This window comes from Physeter macrocephalus, chromosome 2 (genome assembly GCF_002837175.3).
Source record: "Physeter macrocephalus isolate SW-GA chromosome 2, ASM283717v5, whole genome shotgun sequence".
NCBI classification, from domain to species: domain Eukaryota; kingdom Metazoa; phylum Chordata; class Mammalia; order Artiodactyla; family Physeteridae; genus Physeter; species Physeter macrocephalus.
This window is the reverse complement of record NC_041215.1, coordinates 88,189,774-88,214,068: the sequence shown is the minus strand read 5'-3', so window position 1 is coordinate 88,214,068 and position 24,295 is coordinate 88,189,774. Positions and strand designations below refer to the sequence as shown.

The window sequence follows — 24,295 nt, the reverse complement described above, 5'->3', positions numbered from 1 at the left end:
GCAGGCTCAGCGCCCATGGCTCACGGGCCCAGCCGCTCCGCGGCATGTGGGATCCTCCCAGACCGGGGCGCGAACTTGGTTCCCCTGCATCGGCAGGCGGACGCGCAACCACTGCGCCACCAGGGAAGCCCTGTATTAGAATTAAATTAGGTTCTTTCCAAAAATAAAATTGAAGAAGCAGCATGGTACGGTTTATATATCAATGAAATTAGGGTTCTTAATCTATTGCTTGTATACTTAATATTTTAAGAAAATTACAGGGATGGACATATTTAGCTAGCTACATCCAATATGTTAAAAATGAGGGGAGCCAGATGAGAAAGTGTGTCAGTGTTGAAAATTCTTGTCCTTAACTGGCTAGGATGATTAAAAATTTAATTTGTATTCTTTGATAATTTACTAGCAGTGTTACTGTTAAGTAAAATTCTAACAATAATTTCAGATCCCGTTCAGTAGATGTACATTTTATGTGTTAGAACTAAATAGTTTTATCTCTATTGTTCAACAAAAATAATGTGTAATAAAAGTAATGCTAGCTGCTATTTACTGAGACTCATATGCTAAATTAAAAAAAAAATTTTTTTTCTTCATAGATCTGTGATGTAGGTACGTATTCTATAGATAAAGCAATTGAATTTGGAGAATTAAATTTGCCCAATTCTTACTCTAAAAAATAAGAATTTGGATTGGCACCTTTCTTAACCCTTAAGTCTGAGCTCTTTATTTTTGCCATTAGATTTATAGTCATTAGTGAAATTTTCGTGGTAGATATAATTAGATTTTGAACACACAGTAACGTTAAAGAAATATGCAGTTATATTACAGAAATAATTTTCCTCTTAGACTACTTTTGTATGAACTTTTTATGGATTTTTTATGAAAAGATCATTGAGATCATAATTATCAGTATACCAGTGATTATTAAAGACTTCTGTTTGGCTTCGTAATGTATTAAAATGAGAAATAGTTTAGAATTAGGAAATTTAAAATCAGTTTACTAGCATTTTTGAGGACATGTATTTTGTATTTACATTTCATATTATATGCATTTTTCCTTTGTGATTATTTCTAATATTTAGTTCATGACATACTAAAATATACAAACTGAAAGGACTGACCATACAAGTAATACTAAGAAAACTAACAGGAAATTTTGCTTTAAACTGGGGGTAGAATATATATAAAGCAGGAAGGAAGGTGTAAATTCAAAGAAACAGTGAAATAGCATTTATCTTCCTTAATTTTAAGGACGTATACAATCATTTCCTCACTGAAGATAGTCTATCTTTAATTTTGAGATTTTAAATATACTTTTTTAATTTTACATTTTGATTTCTGAAGTCAAATGGTAACAGTTTTTTTATTGAAAAACCCTGCATGAATTATAAGAAATGAAATTAAGAAAGTGTAACCAGTAAGTGTGTTTCTTTCTGTCTTGGAGTTTACAAAAATAGCAGTATTCTTTTCTATTCCCAAGGCATGTTTTTCTGTTGACTGTTTTTAATATTGTCTTTATTAGTAAATGTAAAATCTTCTTAATTTTGATCCTATTAGGAATTTGCAGTACTATAATAGATTTTGATTTAATCTGACAGTGATGAGAGAATCTCCTACTTAATCATTTCATCACATACTATTGTACTGAAATGTTTTACTTAAATAAGTTAATAAGCTCTTGAATTGTTAGTTTGTCTATGTTGTTCAACTCCACTTGCAGCGACATAAACATCTTCTTGAGAATTGAATGGTAATTAGTAACTTTTATTTGAATCTTTAACATTTTTAATAATGAATTTTGAAATATATAATGGGTTAAAGGTTTCGAAGGAATCTCTTGTTTTAAGTAAAAAAGCCTGTACTGGAAAATACTTTCTTATTGCATAGTTGATTATTTTAGATATTTGACAGTAATAAACCTGTGTCTTTAAAACTATTTTATAAGTCACATGAACTGTTCTTTTAGTTAGTACCCAAAACTGAGAGTTTCCTTTTCATTCATTCATTTACTCTTCATTTATTGAATGTCTTCCTGGACACTGGGGAAACAGATAAATTAAGATACAGTTTCCAATGCCAAGAAATTCATATTGTAGTGGGTGAGAGAGATGTATAGATGACTAACTAAAATGCAGTGTTTAAGTGTGGTTGTGGGTGTCTTGAGAAGGGAGTTAAAGATTCCTGTCTGGGAGAGATGGGAACAAGAGTTAGTGACTTTTGTGCTTGGTTTTGAAGTATGAATAGAAACTTTAGCTGGGCAGTGACAAGGAGTAGCCAGCCAGTCATTATTCAAGATTTCAGACATTTTTTCAGTGAAGTATATAAAGATAGAAAATATAAAGTTATAAAATCCCCTAGTAATATCTAATGACCTTCTTGCTGACATATAGCCTCTAAACTTCTCTGTTATTTTCCCTTACTTGTAGCATATTCTTTGGGTTGAGAGGGCTAGATTCTAGGTAAAGCTCTGATCCTTTTTTTTTTTTTTTTTTTTTTTACTTTGGACAGTTGTTTAGCCTTTCTGAATTAGGGTTTCTTTATTTAGAAATTGAGGGGACCAGTGGTTCTTAGACAGGGATACACAATATAATCATTTTAGAAGGTTTTTAAATATACATACATCTGGGTCATGACCCAAACCTACTGAATAAGAAAAAGCCCCTGAAGTGGTTCTGATGTTACGAACCACTAAAATAAGTAAAGTGTAACTTCTTAATACTTCTGATTTCTTTTTCAGATAATCGTTTGCTATAATGATTTAATTTTGTTTTTGGGGGATACCTAAATTTCTGTAATGCTAAGCTGCACGTAGACCCTATACTAGCAAAACCATCTATAGGGTACTTATTTGCTCTCAGCTTCTCTTATGCTTCAAGTTATATTTTTTGGTTTTCTAAGCCATATTAGTCTTATTGATTCTAATTCTTGCAATCTTAGATAGATATTCCAGTTTTCCCACATTTGTGGAATACTCTTTAATTAGCCTTATAAGGTTGAGAATTAAATGAGTTAATTCACATAAAGTGCTAGTGTAGTGCCTGGACAAGAGTAAGAAGTGAATAAATGTTAGCTATTAGTTCTATTTCTGGGGCTTGAAACATAGTGGACATTTACTAAGTGTTCATTTTTTCCTATTAATCCAGCTCAAGACCACCTTTAGGAAACATTTCTTAATTATTCCTTTTTACTGTCTGATATTATAGTTTGATATCTACTTACTGCTAATACAAAATACCTATTTGTACTTCAGAAGTATGTTTCTCAGCAGTCCTTTAAAGAGCCACTTCTTTAGAGTAGTAAAAATGTGACCACATATAACACTTTTAAAAAGCTATAACAGAATGCCTTTGTTTTATAAACTGAAATGTTTCTGTATATGAGAAGCTGAAAAATGTTTGAGAACAGCAAGGACATAGACATCTTCTTGAGAATTGAATGGTAATTAGTAACTTTTATTTGAGTCATTAAAATGTTTAACAATGAATTTTGAAATATATAATGTATTGAAATATTTCTTAAGTTTATGGTTTTCCCAGAACCTGGGCTGAGGAAACAGTAATCATAATTTATATACCTTTAAATCTGCTACTGTTGACTCTAATTAAGAGGTAATGTATAAAATTATATTAATTTTAAAGCATTTCTAATAATTTCAACATACTTTCCTATCAAGCTTCTTAATCCAAACTGTAGAAGTGGGTTACTTTTTTTTCCTTCCTTTTTTTTTTTTTTTTTCCACCTACCCCAGCTCAAGGGGGAAATTGAAAGCAGATTGGTTAGCCAAAATATAGGTGATACGAATGAGGGGAAAAAATGGAAAAATAATCAGTAATAATAGAATTTGAAGCTTGTTTTGGTCTTGATAGATTTTCCAATACTTACTGGAAAATTTCACACCATATTTCATTATTTTTAAAATTAGAAAATAAAAGAATTATTCACAAGTTCCTTTTACGGTCCATGATCTTGGGTGATGTCCATTTTTCCTCTAGGCATTAATTTCAATTTGCTGAAGACTCAAGGGAGAATCTTTGTCCCTTTATGCCTTCAATTTTGCAAAACCTGCTTTAAAACAGGTTTATTATTTCTTGTTTATTGAGTAAAAGTTAAATTCCTCTTTCTAGCATAAATTGGTCACATTTTGTATTTTTCTCCTCTTTCCTGATATGATTCAGATGAGGCTGATTTCTTTCCTATGCTCTCAAAAATAGCATTCTCACTCTGATCCCTGGGATTTTGTTCATGGTCTTTTCAATTAAGTTATTGTATTAAAAGAAATCGTTTTGTTCTATAGTATTTTGGCAAAGGAATGTGTTTTATAGCTGAGTTAGACTAGAAATTAAAAAATAAAACTTACCGAAATCATTGGAATTTTCCTTTAATAGTGATTACTCCAATAAAAGTTTTGAGCAGCTGAGGTATTGAAAGAATGGAACTATTTTTATATACATTTTTGGGAGCATATATTTTTATTTTTTAAATTTATGTATTTTTAATTTTATTGGAGTATAGTTGATTTACAATATTGTGTTAGTTTCTGCTGTACAGCAAAGTGAATCAGTTTTACATACACATATATCCACTCTTTCTTAGATTCTTTTCCCATATAGTTTATTACAGAGTATTGAGTAAAGTTCCCTGTGCTATACAGTAGGTTCTTTTTAGTTATTTATTTTATATATAGTAATGTGTATATGTCAATCCCAGTCTCCCAATTTATCCCTCCCTCCCTTCCCCCTTGGTAACCATAACTTTGTTTTCTACATCTGTGACTTTATTTCTGTTTTGTAAATAGGTTAATTTGTACCATTTTTTTAGATTCCACATATAAGTGATATCATATGACATTTGATATCATATGATATGATATCATATCTTTGTCTTACTTCACTCAGTATGACAGTCTCTACGTCCATCCATGTCACTGCAAATGGCATTATTTTGTTCTTTTTTATGATTGAGTAATATTCCATCGTATATATGTACCACTTCTTTATCCATTCCTCTGTTGATGGACATTTAGGTTGCTTCCATGTCCTGGCTATTGTGAGTAGTGCTGCAGTGAACATTGCGGTGCATGTATCTTTTTGAATTATGGTTTTGTCCGGATATATGTGCAGGAGTGGGATTTCTAGATCATATGGTAGCTCTGTTTTTAGTTTTTTAAGGAACCTCCATACTGTTCTCCATAGTGGCTGTACCAACTGACACCCCACCAACAGTGTAGGGAGGGTTCCCTTTCTCCACACCCTCTCCAGCATTTATTGTTTGTAGATTTTTTGATGATGACCATTCTGACCGGTGTGAGGTGATACCTCCTTGTAGTTTTGATTTGCATTTCTCTAATAATTAATGATGTTCAGCATCTTTTCCTGTGCTTTTTGGCCATCTGTATGTCTTCTTTGGAGAAATGTCTATTTCGATCTTCTACCCATTTTTTGATTGGGTTTTGTTTTTTTGATATTGAGCTGGGAATGTATGTTTTTATTTTTATTTATTTATTTTAAATTTTATTTATCTATCTATCTATTTATTTATATCTTTGGCCGTGTTGGGTTTTCGTTACTGCACGTGGGCTTTCTCTTGTTGCGGCAAGCAGGGACTACTCTTCATTGCTGTGCACAGGCTTCTCATTGCAGTGACTTCTCTTGTTGCGGAGCACGGGCTCTAGGCACACAGGCTTCAGTAGTTGTGGCTCGTGGGCTCTAGAGCGCAGGCTCAGTAGTTGTGGCGCATGGGCTTAGTTGCTCTGCAGCATGTGGGATCTTCCTGGACCAGGGCTTGAACCTGTGTCCCCTGCATTGGCAGGCGGATCCTTAACCACTGTGCGATGAGGGAAGCCTATGGGAGCGTGTGTTTTTATTTATTTATATTTTTATTATTATTTAAATTTTTATTTATTTTATTTTTTGGCCGTGTTGGGTCTTTGTTGCTGTGTGTGGGCTTTCTCTAGTTGCAGCGAGCAGAGACTGCTCTTGGTTGTGGTGCGTGGGCTTCTCATTGTGGTGGCTTCTCTTGTTGCGGAGCATGGGCTCTAGGTGCACGGCTTCAGTAGTTGTGGCACGTGGGCTCAGTAGTTGTGGCGCATGGGCTTAGTTGCTCTGCGGCATGTGGGATCTTCCTGGACCAGGGCTTGAACCCGTGTCCCCTGCATTGGCAGGCGGATTCTTAACCACTGCGCCACCAGGGAAGTTGGAGCATATGTTTTTAAATAAGTGTTTTTAGTGTTTTGGAATCTTTGGGTACTCAGAGTTAGTAGCTGTAAAACCCTGAGCAAGTCACTGAATTTCAGATGCTCCTTTCCTCTCTGTTAAGTGATGGTTTAGATAATTTCTAAACAAAGGTGTTTTGCACGCAACAGCTGCCCACTAAATGTTCCTTTTACTCTCTACTCTTGTGTCTTTATTGTTTTCCTTTTTAATGATTGTTGCTTAATCTCTTACGAATAGAGAGAGGACTATTTCTATCTATATATTTTTTTAACATTGTGGTAAGGCAGTTCTTGAAAAAATACGTAACATTAACCATATGAAGTTAAGCTGTGGTACGTAATCTATATTGTGACAATATGAGGAAAGGCCTTGGGAAGGAATTTTGGTGGTAGATTGGCAGAAAGATTTGTTTAAAGTCATATTTAAAAGTACATAAAGTCTGATTTTGAGGTTTCTAATCAAAGATGTTTATTTTGTGCTCCTAATAAAATATTATGTGGTTTTCTGAAACATCTTTGTTCGTTATTTTGGGTAATAACGTTATATTTGTGTTTTGTGAAAAAACGAATTAGGAAATACTGAATTGACAATACTGACATTGAATTGGTTAAATGGAAAATCTTATTTTGATAATTGGGAACTCACTATAATATCCAGGTGTTTTGAAAAGTTTTATTTAAAAAAATAGAAGATAATTGTTTAAAACTTATAAGTACTTGTGTGCCAGGCACCTGAAATAAGCACTTTATGTGCATTTTGTCTTTTAAAAATCTGAACAGTCTACCCTATGAAGTAGGTAATAATAGTATCCTCAGTTTATGGGTTAGAGTACTGAGGCTTAGGTTAAGCAACTTGCCTAAGGTCATATGGGTTGTGAACCACTTAGAGACCAGAGTTGTTAATTATTATGTTTAACAGTATTTCCTTTACAACTTGTGTAATTTTATCTGCCACATTAGTCTTAACTTTGTTGAATTTAAAGATAATTAGAATATTCATGGGAAATAAAGTTCCAATTCTGAAAACTGGAAATTTAAGTATATAAATATTTAAATTTGCTTTAGATCTTCTGGTTTAAATTATAGTATTTTATGCATTATGAAATCATGCTGAGTCAAGATAAAGTAAAACAACGTTTTAGTGTGGTGCTTTTTAAAAAAATTCTGTAGTTCAGATATAGTTTCCTTTTTGTCTGGTGAAGTAGCCCTTTTAGCCAATTATGCAAAAATCCTTTTATTGTAGGGCTATTAAGATTCAGGGGTTTAGACACAGTTTTGCCCTCTACTTACCTTTTCTTTTTTTCGGGGGTGGGGGCAGGGGCGTCGGTTTGCAGGTCAGAAGTACTCAAGAGTTTTATTTAATTGAATTGGTAATTTGTTAAACCTTTTGATTCAATCTTTTTGGTAGCGTTTCTGGAATGTATTAGTCTAAAATGTATTGATAACTAAATATAGTAGTCTATATCATTTTCTTAAATGTGGTATTTCAAAGGGCGATACTTTTAAGAATGAAAGATTAATTTTGTGTAGTATTGTTACTGCAGTAGGATAGGGTTTTAGGTGTATCAAGTGCAGGCTGTGTTCTTAAAATATAAGTTGTTATCTTATGATTCCTTTGTCGTCAATGTCATCAAAATGAAATTTTTGAGTTAGAGTGGGACAGAAGATTAATCTTTATAAAATGAGATATCTGGTTAGTTGGAATTTTGCTGTACTCTTTCAGTATAGTAGGACATTCTTCTTAACTGAATTATTCAGTATGGCTCTTTGCCAAGATGTACTTACCTAGATGACCTTAGGCAAGTTGCTTAACCTAAGCCTCAGTACTCTAACCCATAAACTGAGGATACTATTATTACCTAGGTACTTTTAGTTAGGTTTTATTTTTTTCTTGCATTTTTTTTTTTTTTTTGGCCTGAGTATTTGCAAGTGTCTGTATGGGTGTCAAGTAAATAAATCAAGTAGGTTGATTTCAGAAAAAAATAAAATGTGCCTAGTACTTCTGTATGGTGTCTATTAATCTTATTTTTTTTATTGGCATTTTTTGAGTGCTTGTGGTATACCAGATACCTTTAAGAATTCTGCTCATGTACACACATACAGACACTCATGTAGTGGGCTTAAAACCTTTTTGGGTACATTGTAATTATTATCACCTAATTAACAGATGAGGAACCTGAGGCGCAGAAAATCACTTGGTTATGTTACAGTTAGGAGCCAGGATTTGAACATGGACAGCCTATTTCCATGTTTTTAACTACTAGGTTAATCTTTTTCTATAAGTAAAGCAAATTTGGTATGTTTAGACTTGGAGTAAATAAAGAAATAAGTGATTGGGGGAAGGAGTTGTAGTCATTATTACTAGTTCTGTATACTCTGATAAAGACTATTCTGTGGTTACTATTCATATGAGACTTTTACTTAGGTAATTATAATTATAGCTATTGTTAACAACAGTTAACATTTTTAGAGCACTATGTGCCAGTCCTTTTGCTAAATACTGTACATGGCTTATCTATCTCTCTTTTAATCCTCATAATTACTCTGTGAGGTAAGTACTGATTTCCCCATTTACACGTGAAGAAACAGATTAGGAGATGTTATGTAATATAGTCAAGGTTCGATGGCTAGTAAGTGATGAAAATTGAAATTCAGCCAGTCTTATTCCAGAGTCTGTATTCTTAATCTTTATGGCATACTGCCTCCCATTGTAGTTTGTTTAGATATGGCTCACTGAGTAGTGTGGAAAAAGGTAAATTAATTCCAAGGAAAGATGATATAACCACTTATTTTTCCACTGAAATGAAATTCCATTCTTTATGTTTTCAGTGTAATAAGAGCCATTCATATATAGATATATGTTTAATTACTTGATTAAATTCTTACATAATAAAATTTGTGATCATTGGAAATGGGTATGATAGTCTATCATATTTTCATTTGTTGATTGCACTAATATTGTTAGGATGGATAACTGAATTTTTAAGTAATTAGAGTATGAAAGATAATACATATCATTTAAAAAGAATTTTGATTCACTTTGGGATTCTGTACTGCCTCAGGCATGTTTATGAAACTTGCTTTTCATTTTATCATTGATATAAGGAAATGCTAATATGTAACTATTTCTATTAGGACAAATTCTTAGTTATGTGGTTCTTAGTTATTCTTACTTTATAGTATAATATTTTGGGGGAAGTAGATTAATTGGAAGATTAATTAATGAGAAATAATATTTTAAGCAAATGATAGTCTACTCAGAGGAAAAGTCAGATATATTTTAATGTTTATGATGTTGAAATGGAATTTACAAAATAGCCTCTTATCAGTGTGGTTAAGGATTACAAAGTTCTAAATTTCTTATCTAATTATGTTTGAGAATTAAGATAATTCTTATTACATTCCTGTTTCCATTTGGAAAATATAGGAATGCTTGCATTGATTTTTATACTTTGGCTTGGAAAGGAGTTAGTTGGTATTTGAAAAATAATTTTAATTTGAGCTGAAGTGCAAAAGTCATCCAATAACGATTTATTTTTATTCTTGGCTACCGTTTCTTTTTAAGGTATGTAAAATTTCACTGATGGTTTTGCTCCTGTTTTTATAGTTGCATGTAGTCTTTATTTTTCCTTCTAGTATCATTTTAAGTTGATTTAGAAAGAGCACCAAGAAACTGACATGGTTGTACACCTACACAGTAGTATTTAAATATATATAAATAATATAAACTCTATAAATCTATTGTATATTAAAATTTGCTACTTAAAATACCTTTAAAATTATAGCACCATATAGTTCTCATCTTGTTTTGTTATTCATAGTCTGCAGTGCATAAGTTCTCTACTGAAACGTATGTCATAGTTTGACAGTCATTGTTTACAAGTAATTTTCTCTCTTTTTATTACAATGCTTCCCCAGCAAGGACAAGTTTGGAAGGTTTGCAAAGCTTTTCACCTTCCCTCTGCCCGCTTGCCCGCTTTCAGATCAGTTTCATGTTTCATAACTTCTCTTTCTGCAATCTACAACATAGCCATAGTAAATGATGAAAAAGCATTAAATTGCAAAACTTATTTCTTCACACATAATAGTTAACTTTTCAAAGGACACATCCTCTTTAAAATGCAATAAAAAGAAGTTAAGTAAGAAAGTTATAATTTTAGTAATTCCCTAAGAAATAGCATCTCACTAGGAAGCAGTTAATTAAATGTCACAGAATGAAACTGAACAGTATTGAAGATTATTCTGTATTGCTAATAGTTCAGATTAAAAGTTCCTTCTAATAATAATACCTTACATTTGTACAATGCTTTACAGTTTACTAGAGAGAATGCTGTACTGCTGATGTGGTCAAAATGTAAACATTTCCATTTGTTTTGTGTTTAAGAGATATAGAATAGGTGTAGATTTCATTGTTTGAAGTGCTGCTGGTATGATGGAAAACAATGTAACTCAGATGTTCGGAGGAACAGGCAACACAGCTTTAGTGCTGTAAAGACAATTTTAGCAGCTTCCAGTTCTTTTGAACTAGGGCTCTTGTATTAAAATGTTTAAAGTGAATGAGGAAAACATTTTGGAAGATACATTTAAACATAAGTTTTTATTATATAACACGTAGAAAGAAACATTTCCAGTACTCTACTGAATATTTAGTTCTGTAATATTTTGATAGCTTCAAATGAATACAATCCTACCTCAAACCAAGAATTTTTTTTTTCTTTTTCTTTTTTTTTAGGTTTGAGCTTTTTCCTTCACTGCTGTTCTGCGCTAACTGCTTTGAAACTTTCCATGCATTTTTTTCAGTAGAAGAACATCTCTGTACTGTCTCCCATTGCATATTTCAGCTGTGACAATCCCTGCACTTTGCCTATTCATTTTGTCACCTGCTCACCAAAAACAAATATCTCCTTAATTTCTGATTACAGATTTGCTATTATTCCTTGGTTTTAGAAGAAGGATGCATTTCACTTTTATTACTGTTGTTTTATAGGCTTGTGGAGACCCCAAGGCAAAACCATCCTACCTTATTGACAAAAACCTGGAATCTGCTGTGAAATTCATAGTCAGAAAATTCCCTGCTGTAGAAACCCGCAACAACAATGTAAGTCATTTAAATTTTTATATTACTTGATTTTAGCTATCTGTAGTGGAAGGTAGTGGTCAGTATAATGCTTGAAGTAGCTGTTATTTATCTACTTCTTTATATTTAGACATACAAATTGCATACATTGATTAAGGGCTTTTAGAGATAATATTCTTATCTCTGAAACTGGAAAAAAAATGACTGAGCTACATTGCCATTTTATTATAGAAAACATATGATCTTAATTTCTTATATACACTTATTACCTTTCAAATTGCAACAAAGAGTAAGGTAATAGATACATGTGTATTTCAAATATTTGCATGACTAGTTGGGGAGTTTTTTCTTATAGTCATAGACTTTGTCTTGAAGTTAGAAAATGTCTTCATAGGGCTTGTATTGTTTTTAGTAATTAGCTGTGTTTAGCTTTAAAATGTATTTGTTTCTCTAGTTTTTTTTTATAATTGAGAAAAACATTTTTGAAAAATAATATAACAAGCTGATGGTGTTAGGATCTTTATTATCCCTTACTACTTTTCTCAGATGGGAAGATTTTTCATAGTACTTTATTGAAATATTTAGTCTTCCCAATATGTTCACATATCTTTTGGTAATTACTATAATAACTGCTATGAATAACTAATTTTCAGAAATTGGGGTTATTTTTCACCTTGCTGTGGCCTTTTCATTTAAATTTTGTTGACTTGGAATCTTTCTGCATGTCTTCTCTTTTTCCTTTATTTTTTTCTTTGATGGTCTTATGTTATAATTCTTGTTATCTCTTTTTCTTAATGTACAAACTTAGTCTAGAAATTTCCTCTTACATGTGATTTCCCTACTTTTAAGAAGCTCTGATTAAATATTTTGTCATCTTTTGGTTTCCTCAAATCATGTATGTTCATTGAAGATTTGTATTAGCATGTTGATTCATCTTTCACTTAAAAATATTTTAATGTAGAGGAAAAATACCAGTCACAATTAACAAAATACATCTGATAAAGTGCTTTTTAAAGAATTAATTTAAAAAAGTTTTTATGTTTTTTGTGAGTATGGGTTAATAGAAGTCTTTCTTTGTTTCACAGAAGATTGTGTTTTATCATTGGTATATTAAGGTATCACAATTAGTTCCTGATTACAAGTGAGTGATGCAAAGCACACATCCTTAAGAACACTGTTATTTGTGTGGAGAACTCTTTTTTAGTTATCCACATTAATTAGCTAACTCATCTGAGAGATTATATACTCACTCTAAATTAAAGAGATTTTATAATAAAATGTGTCTTACATTTAATTTCATATACACTTCTCTTTCTCATGGCTCAAAATCTCTGTGATATGAGCTCTTCAGAGAATCTTTTCAGTTTAATTTATATACATATATATGTAAATTTCTGTATGAGAATGAGCATTTTCCTAGAAAATTAGCAAGATCTGATTAAATATATATTCACTGTTTCATAACAGTGAAATTTTTTGTTAAAGAATAAATGGAGAATCTTGGCTTTTGATTTGCTGGGCAAGCTGTTTGCAATAATGCTGTTGAGGTTTTTTTTGCTTGTTTGTTTTTTAATAGTTTTACTTACCTTTTCAACTTTTGCAGTACAAAATTGATTTTTTAAATAACAGCTTTATTGCAATATGATTTACATAGCATGCAGTTCACCCATTTAAAGTATACAATTCAGTGGTTTTTGGTATCTCCACACAGTTGTGCATCCAATGCCACAATCAATTTTAGAACATTTTCATCATCCCCCAAAGAAAGCCCAGACCCAATAGCAGTCACTCCTGCCAACATCCACCCTCCCCTGCCCCCAACCCTAGGCAAACACGAATCTGCTTTCTGTATGCCTGCCTATCCTGGAGATTTTATATGGAGTCAAATAACATGTCTTTTTTGACTGGCTTCTTTTACTTAGTTTAATGTTTTCAGTCTATTCAAGTTGTAGCATGTATCAGTACTTCATTTCTTTTTATTGACAAAAAATATTCCATTGTGTGGGTATATCACATTTTATTTATCCATTCATCAGTTGATGGATGCTTGAGTTGTTTCTGCTTTTTTGACTATTATGAATAATGCTGCTATGAATATTTGTGTAAAAGTTATGTGGACATATGTTTTTTATTTCTCTTGGATATATACCTAGGAGTGGAATTGCTGGGTCATGTGATAATTCTATGTTTAACCTATAAAATCAATTATACAATGTTGTTGAATGTTATGAATACTTGTAGAATGTACTCTGGTTGTTTTGTTTGCAAAGTCTGAGTTCTGTCATATGGTCTTTATAACTATTCTATGTAATGCTATTTTTTTTTTTTAACCTGCTGAAGCACTGTGTAGTTTTTGAGTATTTGTGAAGTTTTGTGATCTTAGTTTTGATTTGGGCCTGCTAAAATCCTTTGAGAAGTTCCTAGCCAGTTTGGGTTAGGAAATGAGGAGTTTAGTTTTATTGTTATTTTTAATTCTAGAGAAATAGTTAATAGAAGCTTAAGGACAGGGAATGACAGTAGCATCTCATATTGATAGGAGCTTGCAGATTTCTGGCTACTAAAGCACACTGAAGAAATGGTATTGATATCACAGTTGGGTTTTTTCTTTCTTATTCCTTACTCTTTTCTTATTCTTTGGGCCATTGTATAAATATGTGCTTCAGAGCATGCTTACTTTATCTCAGGGATCAAGAAGATTACTGGTTAGCACTTTTTTGTTTTGATTTATGTTATACAAGCACCACTTGTCCCCAATTTCAGGAAAGGCAGTCGCGAAAATTAAGATTGTTTCAGTGAAAAATTCAGCAAGATTTTTGCTTTCAAGTTTCTAAAATAGATCCTTACAAAGCCAGTCTTATTTTGTAGCCAAAAAATTGTTGATTTTTGATTGTTTCTTTAGTAACTGCTCCTGCTTCCAGCTCCTATACTTTTAAATCCAGTAGAAGCTGGGAGCACATAGATATCTAGTATACAACGAAGGAAGGCAGTGCCAACTAATAGCAGAATTGGTTCCTAACATGGCTTCAATAAGTGATGATGTTGGACTGTGTCGAGTCACTTTTACTGTCTTGCTTAGGCCCCTTTGTGACCAGTTATAAACTTACAGACTTTTCCCCCCAATTCTGGACTTAGGGAGAGTCTGTACCAAGGAATGTGATTCTGCTCTTTTCCTGGGTCATGCTGTTGAACTAAATGCCCTATGCACTTCAAAGCAGGTTGATTAAGTAAAATTCATATGAATAAAAGCCATCCAGTTTTACAGTTATAACAGACACTTAATTGAGTGTCTAATATGTGCCAGGCTATATATTTTAATAGACTTTATAGATTTTCTTATTTAGTTTAGATTAAGGAAAGCATTTCTGAGCTGAGAGATTATCTAATTTGTCTATAACATGATATCTTCCATTATTTTGAAAGTGTAACTGTCAAATGGATTTATGATTTGTTTCTCATAGGATCCTTATGAGCATATAGAGGGAAATCTATTTCCCTGGGAAATGTTATTTCCCTGGATAGAGAAAATAGTAGAAACTCCTTATTTTATCAACAGGTAAAAATTGTTTTGCCCAAGAAATCCTAAAAGTTAATGTTCAGGTGTATGTTAAAACTTTTCTTGAGAAATTTTTTTTCTAAAATTTAAAAAACTTAATCCCCCTTCCCCTTTCTTCCTATGTTGTATTTACATCGAAAAGCTAGTTTGTGTTTTTAAAACAGTAAAAGTATCTGGCACAGAAGTGTCATTATGGGATTTTCCTCTTTATTGTCCATTTTAGTACAAAATTTTGGACTTGATTCCCAAATTAAGGGGGAAATGATATAAATTACTGTCCTGTATATGTTAAATTAGATCTTAACGCTCTAGGAATGAAGACATTGTGAGTAGAGTGGCACGATAATAATATAGGGATTCTGGACTTAGATACAGGACATTATTAAAATAATTTGAAATTAAGCTTTCAGACTTAGAGGAATATTTTGTGTTATAGATATTGTTTATTTCCTCTTTCAAGGAGCACAGTATTACAAGATACTATGTAATAAATTATATTTTTTATTTAAGTAGCTTACAAATGTCACTCAAGGCAAGACAAAATAAAGCAACTCTAAAAGTGTCGTCATTGCAGTAAGGTTTGTTCAGAGATACAGCATTAGAGTCTGTTTTTAGACACCATTTCATCCCTAGTGCTTGGCAGATAAGAGGCACTAAATAATGATGAGTGAATGAACCTAACTGATATGCTTTAATTTAGCTAGCTTTCATTTATACAAACATTGTCCTAGAACTATGTCAGGATTCAAACTTACCAACACTTTTTAAAAAAACTTTATTATGTTATTAGCTATAAAAATAACTGTACTTTTTATTTTTAGTAGAGTCCCAGCTTCCTGAAAACATAAATGGGTTCTGGGGATGGGTGGTGGTATTGGGGATGGGGATGGGGAGGCTCTTGACACATGCACTGTGGATTAGTCAGGAGTTAGAAGGAAACGGTAAGAAAACTTACTCGTTCCCAGTCTCTAAATGGGCATTACTTGTCCTATCATGGCTTCCATTATGATGGTAGTATACTGGTTAAGAGGATGGACAACAAACCAGAATTTGAATATTGGTCTTTCCACTTAGCTGAATAATTTTGGACAGAGCATTCAACGTCTTAAGGTCTCTTTGTGCTTATCTCTAAAGTGGTGATAGGGACTTTCCTGGTGGACAGTGGTTAAGAATCCGCCTGCCAATGCAAGGGACATGGGTTCGAGTCCTGGTACAAGAAGATCCCACATGCCGCAGAGCAACTAAGCCCCTGCACCAGAATGACTGACCTTGCACTCTAGAGCCTGTGAGCCACAACTACTGAGCCCACGTGCCACAACTACTGAAGCCCATGTGCCTGGAGCCCGTGCTCTGCAACAAGAGAAGCCACCGCAATGAGAAGCCTGCGCACCGCAGCGAAGAGTAGCCCCCACTCGCCGCAACTAGAGAAAACCCACGCGCAGCAACAAAGACCCAACACAGCCAAAAATTAAATAAATAAATTGATTAATTAATTTAATTTAATTAAAAAATAGATAAAAAATAAGTAAATAAATAAATGGTGATAATTCCAATCTTAAGAAGCAGTTTAATATCTCCTAAAGCACTTAGCAGATTTGTGTAACAAATTGCTTTTGAAAAATGGAAGCTGTTATTTGTATTACTTCTCTGACTTTTTAGTCTACTTTACTGGCTTTTCTTCTAGCAGCTCTTTCAATGTGGGTATTCCTAAATGACCTTTTTTTTTCACACCCTGCAGTATATATGTATGAAAACATTTTACTTCCATGGCTTCAACTAACTAATATACTATCAATTAAGTAATATACTAGATACTATACTATCTAGTAATATACTATCTATAGTTAACCTTTGGACAGCTCCACAAGCTAAATATCAAACATTGTATCCAGTGTTGAATACATGATTATCCTCCATTTTGTTTCTCTTCCGTGGTCTCTGTTTTGAGCCATCACCGTTCACTTGATTACCTAAACTAGAACCTTCGGAAACCCCTTTAACTTTTTTTTATATAAATTTATTTTATTTTATTTATGTATTTTTGGCTGCATTGGGTCTTCGTTGCTGTGCGTGGGCTTTCTCTAGTTGCGGCAAGTGGGGGCTACTCTTCATTGCAGTGCATGGGCTTCTCATTGCAGTGGCCTCTCTTGTTGCAGAGCACGGGCTCTAGGCACGCAGCCTTGGTAGTTGTGGCGTGTGGGCTTAGTTGCTCCACAGCATGTGGGATCTTCCTGGACCAGGGCTTGAATATACTAGATACTATACTATCTAGTAATATACTATCTATAGTTAACCTTTGGACAGCTCCACAAGCTAAATATCAAACATTGTATCCAGTGTTGAATACATGATTATCCTCCATTTTGTTTCTCTTCCGTGGTCTCTGTTTTGAGCCATCACCGTTCACTTGATTACCTAAACTAGAACCTTCGGAAACCCCTTTAACTTTTTTTTATATAAATTTATTTTATTTTATTTATGTATTTTTGGCTGCATTGGGTCTTCGTTGCTGTGCGTGGGCTTTCTCTAGTTGCGGCAAGTGGGGGCTACTCTTCATTGCAGTGCATGGGCTTCTCATTGCAGTGGCCTCTCTTGTTGCAGAGCACGGGCTCTAGGCACGCAGCCTTGGTAGTTGTGGCGTGTGGGCTTAGTTGCTCCACAGCATGTGGGATCTTCCTGGACCAGGGCTTGAACCCGTGTCCCCTGCATTGGCAGGTGGATTCTTAACCATTGCGCCACCAGCGAAGCCCTGTAACAGAGTTTTGATGATGTACTTTTGTGAAGAAGTATGTGTGTGTATCCTAATGGCAACTTAAAGAAATATTGGTTTTGACCAATTAAACTTTACCAAAATTCAAAGAATTTTAATACAGTGAGAACTAACTTGTGTCAATATTCTTTTAAAAATGTATCTTCAACATTTAGTTAATATCTCTTCTATATGTAATATAATAGTCTTTAATTCTGGCTTGAATAAAGAAAGTTAGAAGAAACAACTAAGCCTTGCTTTGATATATTTGAAAAGTATTTGAAATAGGTCAAGTGATGGCAGGGAATTGATCAGCACTAATGACCTACCTAAACTGGTTTAAATCTTTTTATTTTTATTTTTAATTTTTACCATGCTAACATGAATATATGATAATGAATCGAATAGTCTAGAAGAATTTAGGATGAAAAGCGAGTGTATGTAATCCTACCCCACTCTCTCCCACCCTGGTCATATTTCTCATGGGGAACTTCTGCTTTTAGTATATCTGGAAGCTACCTCCAGAACTATAAGGAATATGCTAATTCTTTTATATATTAATTTGCCAACTTTATACAGGATCTATTAATTCTTTGCTACAAAATATGAAGATTTAGCTCATTAAGTTTCCTCCCCTCATTTCCCCTCTCCCCTCTTCCTGATGTTTGATAGTTTTTTTGTTAACGTTTTTGGATCATTGGTTACTTCCTTTTTAAACTTTAAATAGTATAGTTCTTTATATTTGTACCCTTACCCTTGGTCATTTATACTTTTATGTTGTCAAAATTGTTAATGCTTTCCTTTGGTTCTGTAATCATAAAGTGTTCTGAGATTGAATTATATGCTGATTCTAAAAATTAAAATTAATAAAGACCTGAGTGTTCCGTTTGCATTGCTGCACTCCATTATCACACTGCACTTTCTTATAAGTCCAAATAATATAATATGTTAACATTATATGTATTTTTATATACATAATATCATATATTTATTATCAAAGTGAAATGGATTCTCTCTTCCAGAATATTTCACAGTTATATTTGTTACATAGATACATTGACTTTCTTGAATTAGTTAAGTGCCTTTATAGAATTTTAAAATTTATCCAGTCTAATAATCGTACCACCTTTCTGTAAGCTGGTTTTTTTTTCTGGAGCCCACTTTCCTATAACCCTCTGTCTTCTAACTTCCCTCTGGACAATTTGCATAAGCCTGCTGCATAGCTCTCATCCTAGGACATAATTCTCTTTATTGTCCTGAGTGTAATGGTTTTCACCTGAACTTTCACACTGAGTTTCGTAGAGTTTGGAAATCCCCTGAAATTGTGTACAGAGTTCTTGTGTGAATATATTTTTCAGCTTTTGTCATGTTCCCAAGGGTGGTTCTTATGATCCCAAAACACATCTGTTTTAAAATCACCTTATGTTGTGAATCTTGCCCACTCTATATTCTAATCATACTAAACTGCAGTAATACCTTCTTCAGCTCAAGGATGCTGTCAGTTTTTCTGCAAATGAAATGACCAATGAGCATTATACCAGGGTTTCATAGCATAGTCCCCAAGGAGATGCATTCCTGCCATTTGTAATCATTTTTCCATTTTCTTCAAATTTCCTGAAGTTATATCTTGCCAGTTTTTCAGCTATCTTCCAAACGTTGTTAGCCAGTCCCTTTGGCTGCAGTGGTGATAATGATTTCCTTCATAATAGCAAAGGATGTTACCAGTACCTAATCACCTGTTGATCTTTAGGTTTTGTTTTCTTGGTCATTTCTTTGAAGGGTCCTTTAGCCACTTTTAACCTGGTATCCTTTGAGTACCTTTGACATGGTATCTTATTATTGTTTTTCATGGCCAGTCCGGTTTTACCTGTTGTCAAATCAAAAGTTATTTGCCAAGATCCAAAATTGAAGACAGCAAAAGAAACTATAAGGGGATGAATAACAGATGTTGTAAAATACTTATTTTCTTTTGTTCTTCCTAGCACTCACTCATCTTGGCTAAAAATGTTTTAAATATGTACAGTAATGGTCTTTGACCAAGAACATACAGGATAGTATACTGTGTTAGTCCTCATTTGTCTGGTGTAGGATAGAATGTAGAAAATGGATATGAATATAGAATGTAGAAATACATTTAATTGCTTTATTTTTTAAAGAAATATTTTATTTTGAGAGAGTATACACTTTCATGGCACAAATGGCCATTCTTTCTCTTGCCTCTGGGTCTTTTGTTTATGCTGTTTTTACTATCTAGAACAATCTTTCTCTCCCATATTCTTTCACTAGGATAATTTCTACTTGTCTTTCAGGTCTATCCTTAGATGTCACCATTCCAGAAAGCTTTTTCTAACTCTTTCAAATTAGGTTAAGTGCTGCTTGTGTATGTTCTCATAGTCCTCTCTATTATTCATTTATTTATTTAAAACATTTACTGGGTGCATTCTATTAGCTAAGTCCTGATCTGGGAGAGGGAATCCAGCAGTAAATAAACAAGTCACTGGGCTTTGTAGAGCTTACATTCTGCTGGACAGAGATAGACCAAAAAAAAAACCCCAAACAAACAAACGAAAAAACACATAATGCCACGTAGAGTTGAGTTCTAAAAAGATCAAAGAGTGATAGTGGGAAGATGCTAATTTACTTGACCTGGGGAAGGCCTTACTGAGGAGGAGGCAGTATAGCAAAAGATTTAAAGATAGGAGGGAGTGAGCTGAGCTGGGGGAGGAGCCTTCTGTGCTGAGGGAGCAGCAGTGGCAAAGGCTCAGGTGGGAGCATGCCTGTTTTGTTCATGGAACAGGGAGTAGGCCATTATGAATAGACCAGAGTGATTGGGGAAAGGGGCTGGAAGATAGTGGTAGGAGATGAGGACAGTGATTGAAGGGGTAGACAGATGAGATACGGCTTTCTAGGACATAGTAAGGACTTTGGCTAATTACTCTTGAGTTGAGATGTTATTGGATAAGAGTGGTAGAGGAGTGAAATGATATACCTATGATCACTGTGGTTGCTGGGTTGAGAAATAGTCTGCAGGGGAACAGAAGTAAAAACAAACTGGTTAGGAAATTTGCAGTCATTGAGAGGAGAGCTGATAGTCGCTTGGTCTAGGGTGGTAGAGGTGAGAAATGTTCAGATTCTGGATGTTTTGAAGACAGAGCCTATGGTATTTGCCAGTGTATTGGGTATGGGGTATATAAGACAGTGAGAAATTTAAGACCCCAAGGTTTTTGGATTGAGGAAATATGAAGATTTACTGGAGTGAAGAAGCAAGAGGAACTGGTTTGGGGTGGGAGTATGGAAGGGGTAGTACTCAGTAGCTTGATATTAGATATGTTAAGTTTGAGAGACCTACTAGAAGTCTGAGTGGAGATGTTGAGTAGCCAATTGTATATATAAGCCTAGGGCTCAGGCTAGCATTAAGCTGGGAATCAAGTTGGAGAGGAATTATTGAGAGGAGAAGGAGTGGAATAATCACTGAGGAGAGTGGGAGAGTTAATTGATGGTGAAAATGGCATAATGGTGCTACTCAGTTACGTTTAATGATCGTGAATTCAGGTTGAGATGGAGTCAGCATAGACATAGGCTTTCTCCTGCTGTGGGTTTGTTTTTTTGTTTTTTTAAAAATAAATTTATTTATTTTATTTATTTATTTTTGGCTGCATTGGGTCTTTGTTGCTGCACGGGCTTTCTCTAGTTGCGGCAAGCGGGGTCTACTCTTGGTTGCAGCGCGTGGGCTTCTCATTACGGTGGCTTCTCTTGTTGCAGAGCATGGGCTCTAGGCGTGTGGGCTTCAGTAGTTATGGCACGTGGGTTCAGTAGTTGTGGCTCGCAGGCTCTAGCGCACAGGCTCAGTAGTTGTGGCACATGGGCTTAGTTGCTCCACGGCATGTGGGATCTTCCCAGACCAGGGCTCGAACCCGTGTCCCCTGCGTTGGCAGGCAGGTTCTTAACCACTGCACTACCAGGGAAGCCCCTGCTGTGGGTTTTATCAGGTAATTATGATAGAGGGAAAGAGGGACAAGGGAGTAATATAATGATGGGCCATTTAATCATAAGATGGATAAAAGAAGAAACCGAACACGAGAGGGTGTGTCTCAATAAAAAGATAGTAGGATGAATGAATAGGAGCTGCCTCCGAGCTCAAAGAATTGATGAAGGGTAGGGTAGTAATAGGGTATTAGAGATACCAAGTGGGAAGTATTCTTCCATTGATGCCACTTCACCTTACCTCCAAATCTCCCAAGAACAGCAGATGTCCAAAAAGGCCAGAAAGAAGTCAAGACAGCTTAAGCATAAACTTTATTCCTCTTTACAGGCCTACTGATTGAGGCAATTTAATATGAGCCACAATTCTCTGTCAGTATGTAATCAATTAACAAAAATAATCCCTGAGTGCTCTCTGAGTTTTAGGCCCTCCTTTAATTTTCCCCATCTTGTTTCTCATCTTCACCACCCTTAGAAGCTCTGACCTTTCTTGTTATGGTCTTTCTCATACTATTTTGTGTGTGGGGTTTTGTTGTTGTTGTTGTTGTTTTATAAACCTCTTTCATGTTATTACAAATTGGTGAGGGTCTTTGTCTTGAAGGGAAGGTGGGAATTGATCATTGTAGTTTTTCACTATCTTTGAACCTTACACTTAGAAGTTAGTGTGGTGTAACCAGATTCTAAAACTGGATATTTATCTAAAAAAAGTGAGAGTTACCTGTATATCTAGATATACAGTCCTCACTAGATTGTATGCTCATTTAGGGGCAGGGTCATCATTTTATTCATAGTTTTATCCCCAGCTCTTCCAACAGTGTCTGACAATATAATATCAGGTTGGGGTATTTGTTGACTAAATGAATAATATAATTGTTAACTAAATAATTGTTAACTAAATGAATGAATAATATTACAGTAACTTGTGTCTTTTGGAGGTTACTTTTCATATCACAAACCTCTCTGAATCACATCTGGGAACTAGGAAGCAACACCACTCGTAGGAATCTGCTCAAGAAAAATGGAAGTACATTACACGTCTACATATAGATATGTTTATAGCAGCATTCATTGTTCATAATAGCTTAAAACTGGAAATAATTCAAATGCCCATCAATTGATGAATAAAGTAAATTGGTAGTATATGCATTTAATGGAGTACTATTTAGCAATTAAAAGAAACAAGCTACCAGTACATGTTATATCATGGATGAACTCCAGAAATATTAGGCTAAATGAAAGAAGCTAGATGTAGAAAGCTTGTATATTATTTGATTTCATTTTATAGGGAGTGTCTGGAAAAAGCAAATTTATCAAGGCAGAAAGCAGATCAGTAATTATTAGGGATGGGGGTAAGAATGGGATTAACTGTAAATAGACACAAGGGAACTTTTTGGGATAATGGAAATGTTCTAAAACTGGGTAGCGTTGGTGGTTGCACAACTCTGTAAATTTACTAAAATTATTTAATTGTTCACTTACGATGAATGAATTTTATGGTATATAAATTATACCTCAGTAAACCTGTAAAAAAAAATGATTTTGAGCAACCAGAAATGGTAGTTTATAAAAAATGAAGTTTATTCAGAAATAAGCTTTTTGGTTCTCACTGTGCCCAAGCTTGTTGAGTTTGCTTAGGTAAAATTGTAACACGTATATTTTCTAATTCATTGTACTTTAAAAGGTATTCTCATCAGGAGCAAATGGTAAATGATAGGAAGAGAAATAAAAACTTTAAAAAGTAAAAAGTATAGCCAGCAAGGACTGTTTAATGTTGGCAGGTTACCTTGTACATGTCAGTAGCACCTGAGGCCATCTTGACATAATTAGCTCAGTATAATTATTGATTACAATTATGATATCTAATCAGTAAGAAAAGCCTGACTTATTTCTCTGTACCCAGGTTGTGAAAGCAAGCTAATCACATATTTGAAAGACTTATAAAAAATATTATTAAAATTGAGTGTAAAGGGACTAGCTTCATTTACATTTCCATTCATAGTGGAAAATGGTACCATTATATGAGGTAAATTGTATTTTCATTAACACAGTGTGATATCTTTTATACAAAGATGTTAGATCTGACCGACCACACTATACTGGGGCATATATTTAGTGCTTTTCTAGTACCAATGATAAAATTAGTTTCATCAGTTTGCATTAATTTAACCATCTTATGACCAGAAATCTTAAACTTCCAAGATTTTTCCTGTGCAAGTTAATGTGCTCAGGTGGTGAAATAGAGATTATTTTAATTTCTTTTATTGAACTTATATTAATCTTTGTTTCAGTTACCTAGTGCTGCATAACAGACCACCCCAAATCTTAATGGACTTAAAGCAACAACACCTTATTTCATATTCTGGGGTTGATTGGGCAGTTCCTCTGCTGGTCTCACCAGCCTTAGGTTACAGCTGCGTTCATCTGGTGGGTGGTTGGGGCATGGGGCCTGTTGGGATAGAGGATGTGGAACCTTTCTTTCTGTGGGAAATGTTAGCTTTCTTACACATGACACTTTAGGACAGTGTTCCAAAAAAGAACAAAATGTGAAGCTATAAGGCCTTGTAAATTAAAGAGTATCACTTCCTCTGCTTTCTCTTGGTCAAAGCAAGTCACAAGGCCAGCTGAGATTGTAAGGGTGGGAAAATAAACTACATCTCTTGATGAGAGGAACAGTAAAGTCCTATTGCAAAGAGGCATGCATAAAACCTTTAATTTTTTTTGCCTTTC

The 24,295-nt window shown here is 34.1% G+C and overlaps 1 protein-coding gene across 1 annotated transcript in view; it reads left to right on the top strand.

Annotated features, from left to right (window-relative positions):
- Positions 1-24,295, top strand: part of NCKAP1 (NCK associated protein 1) — a 98,060-nt gene that overhangs the window by 5,921 nt on the left and 67,844 nt on the right. Inside the window, exon 2 of the mRNA XM_024115588.3 lies at positions 11,196-11,306. Coding sequence (XP_023971356.1) covers positions 11,196-11,306 — 111 coding nt within the window. The remainder of the gene's footprint in view (positions 1-11,195; positions 11,307-24,295) is intronic.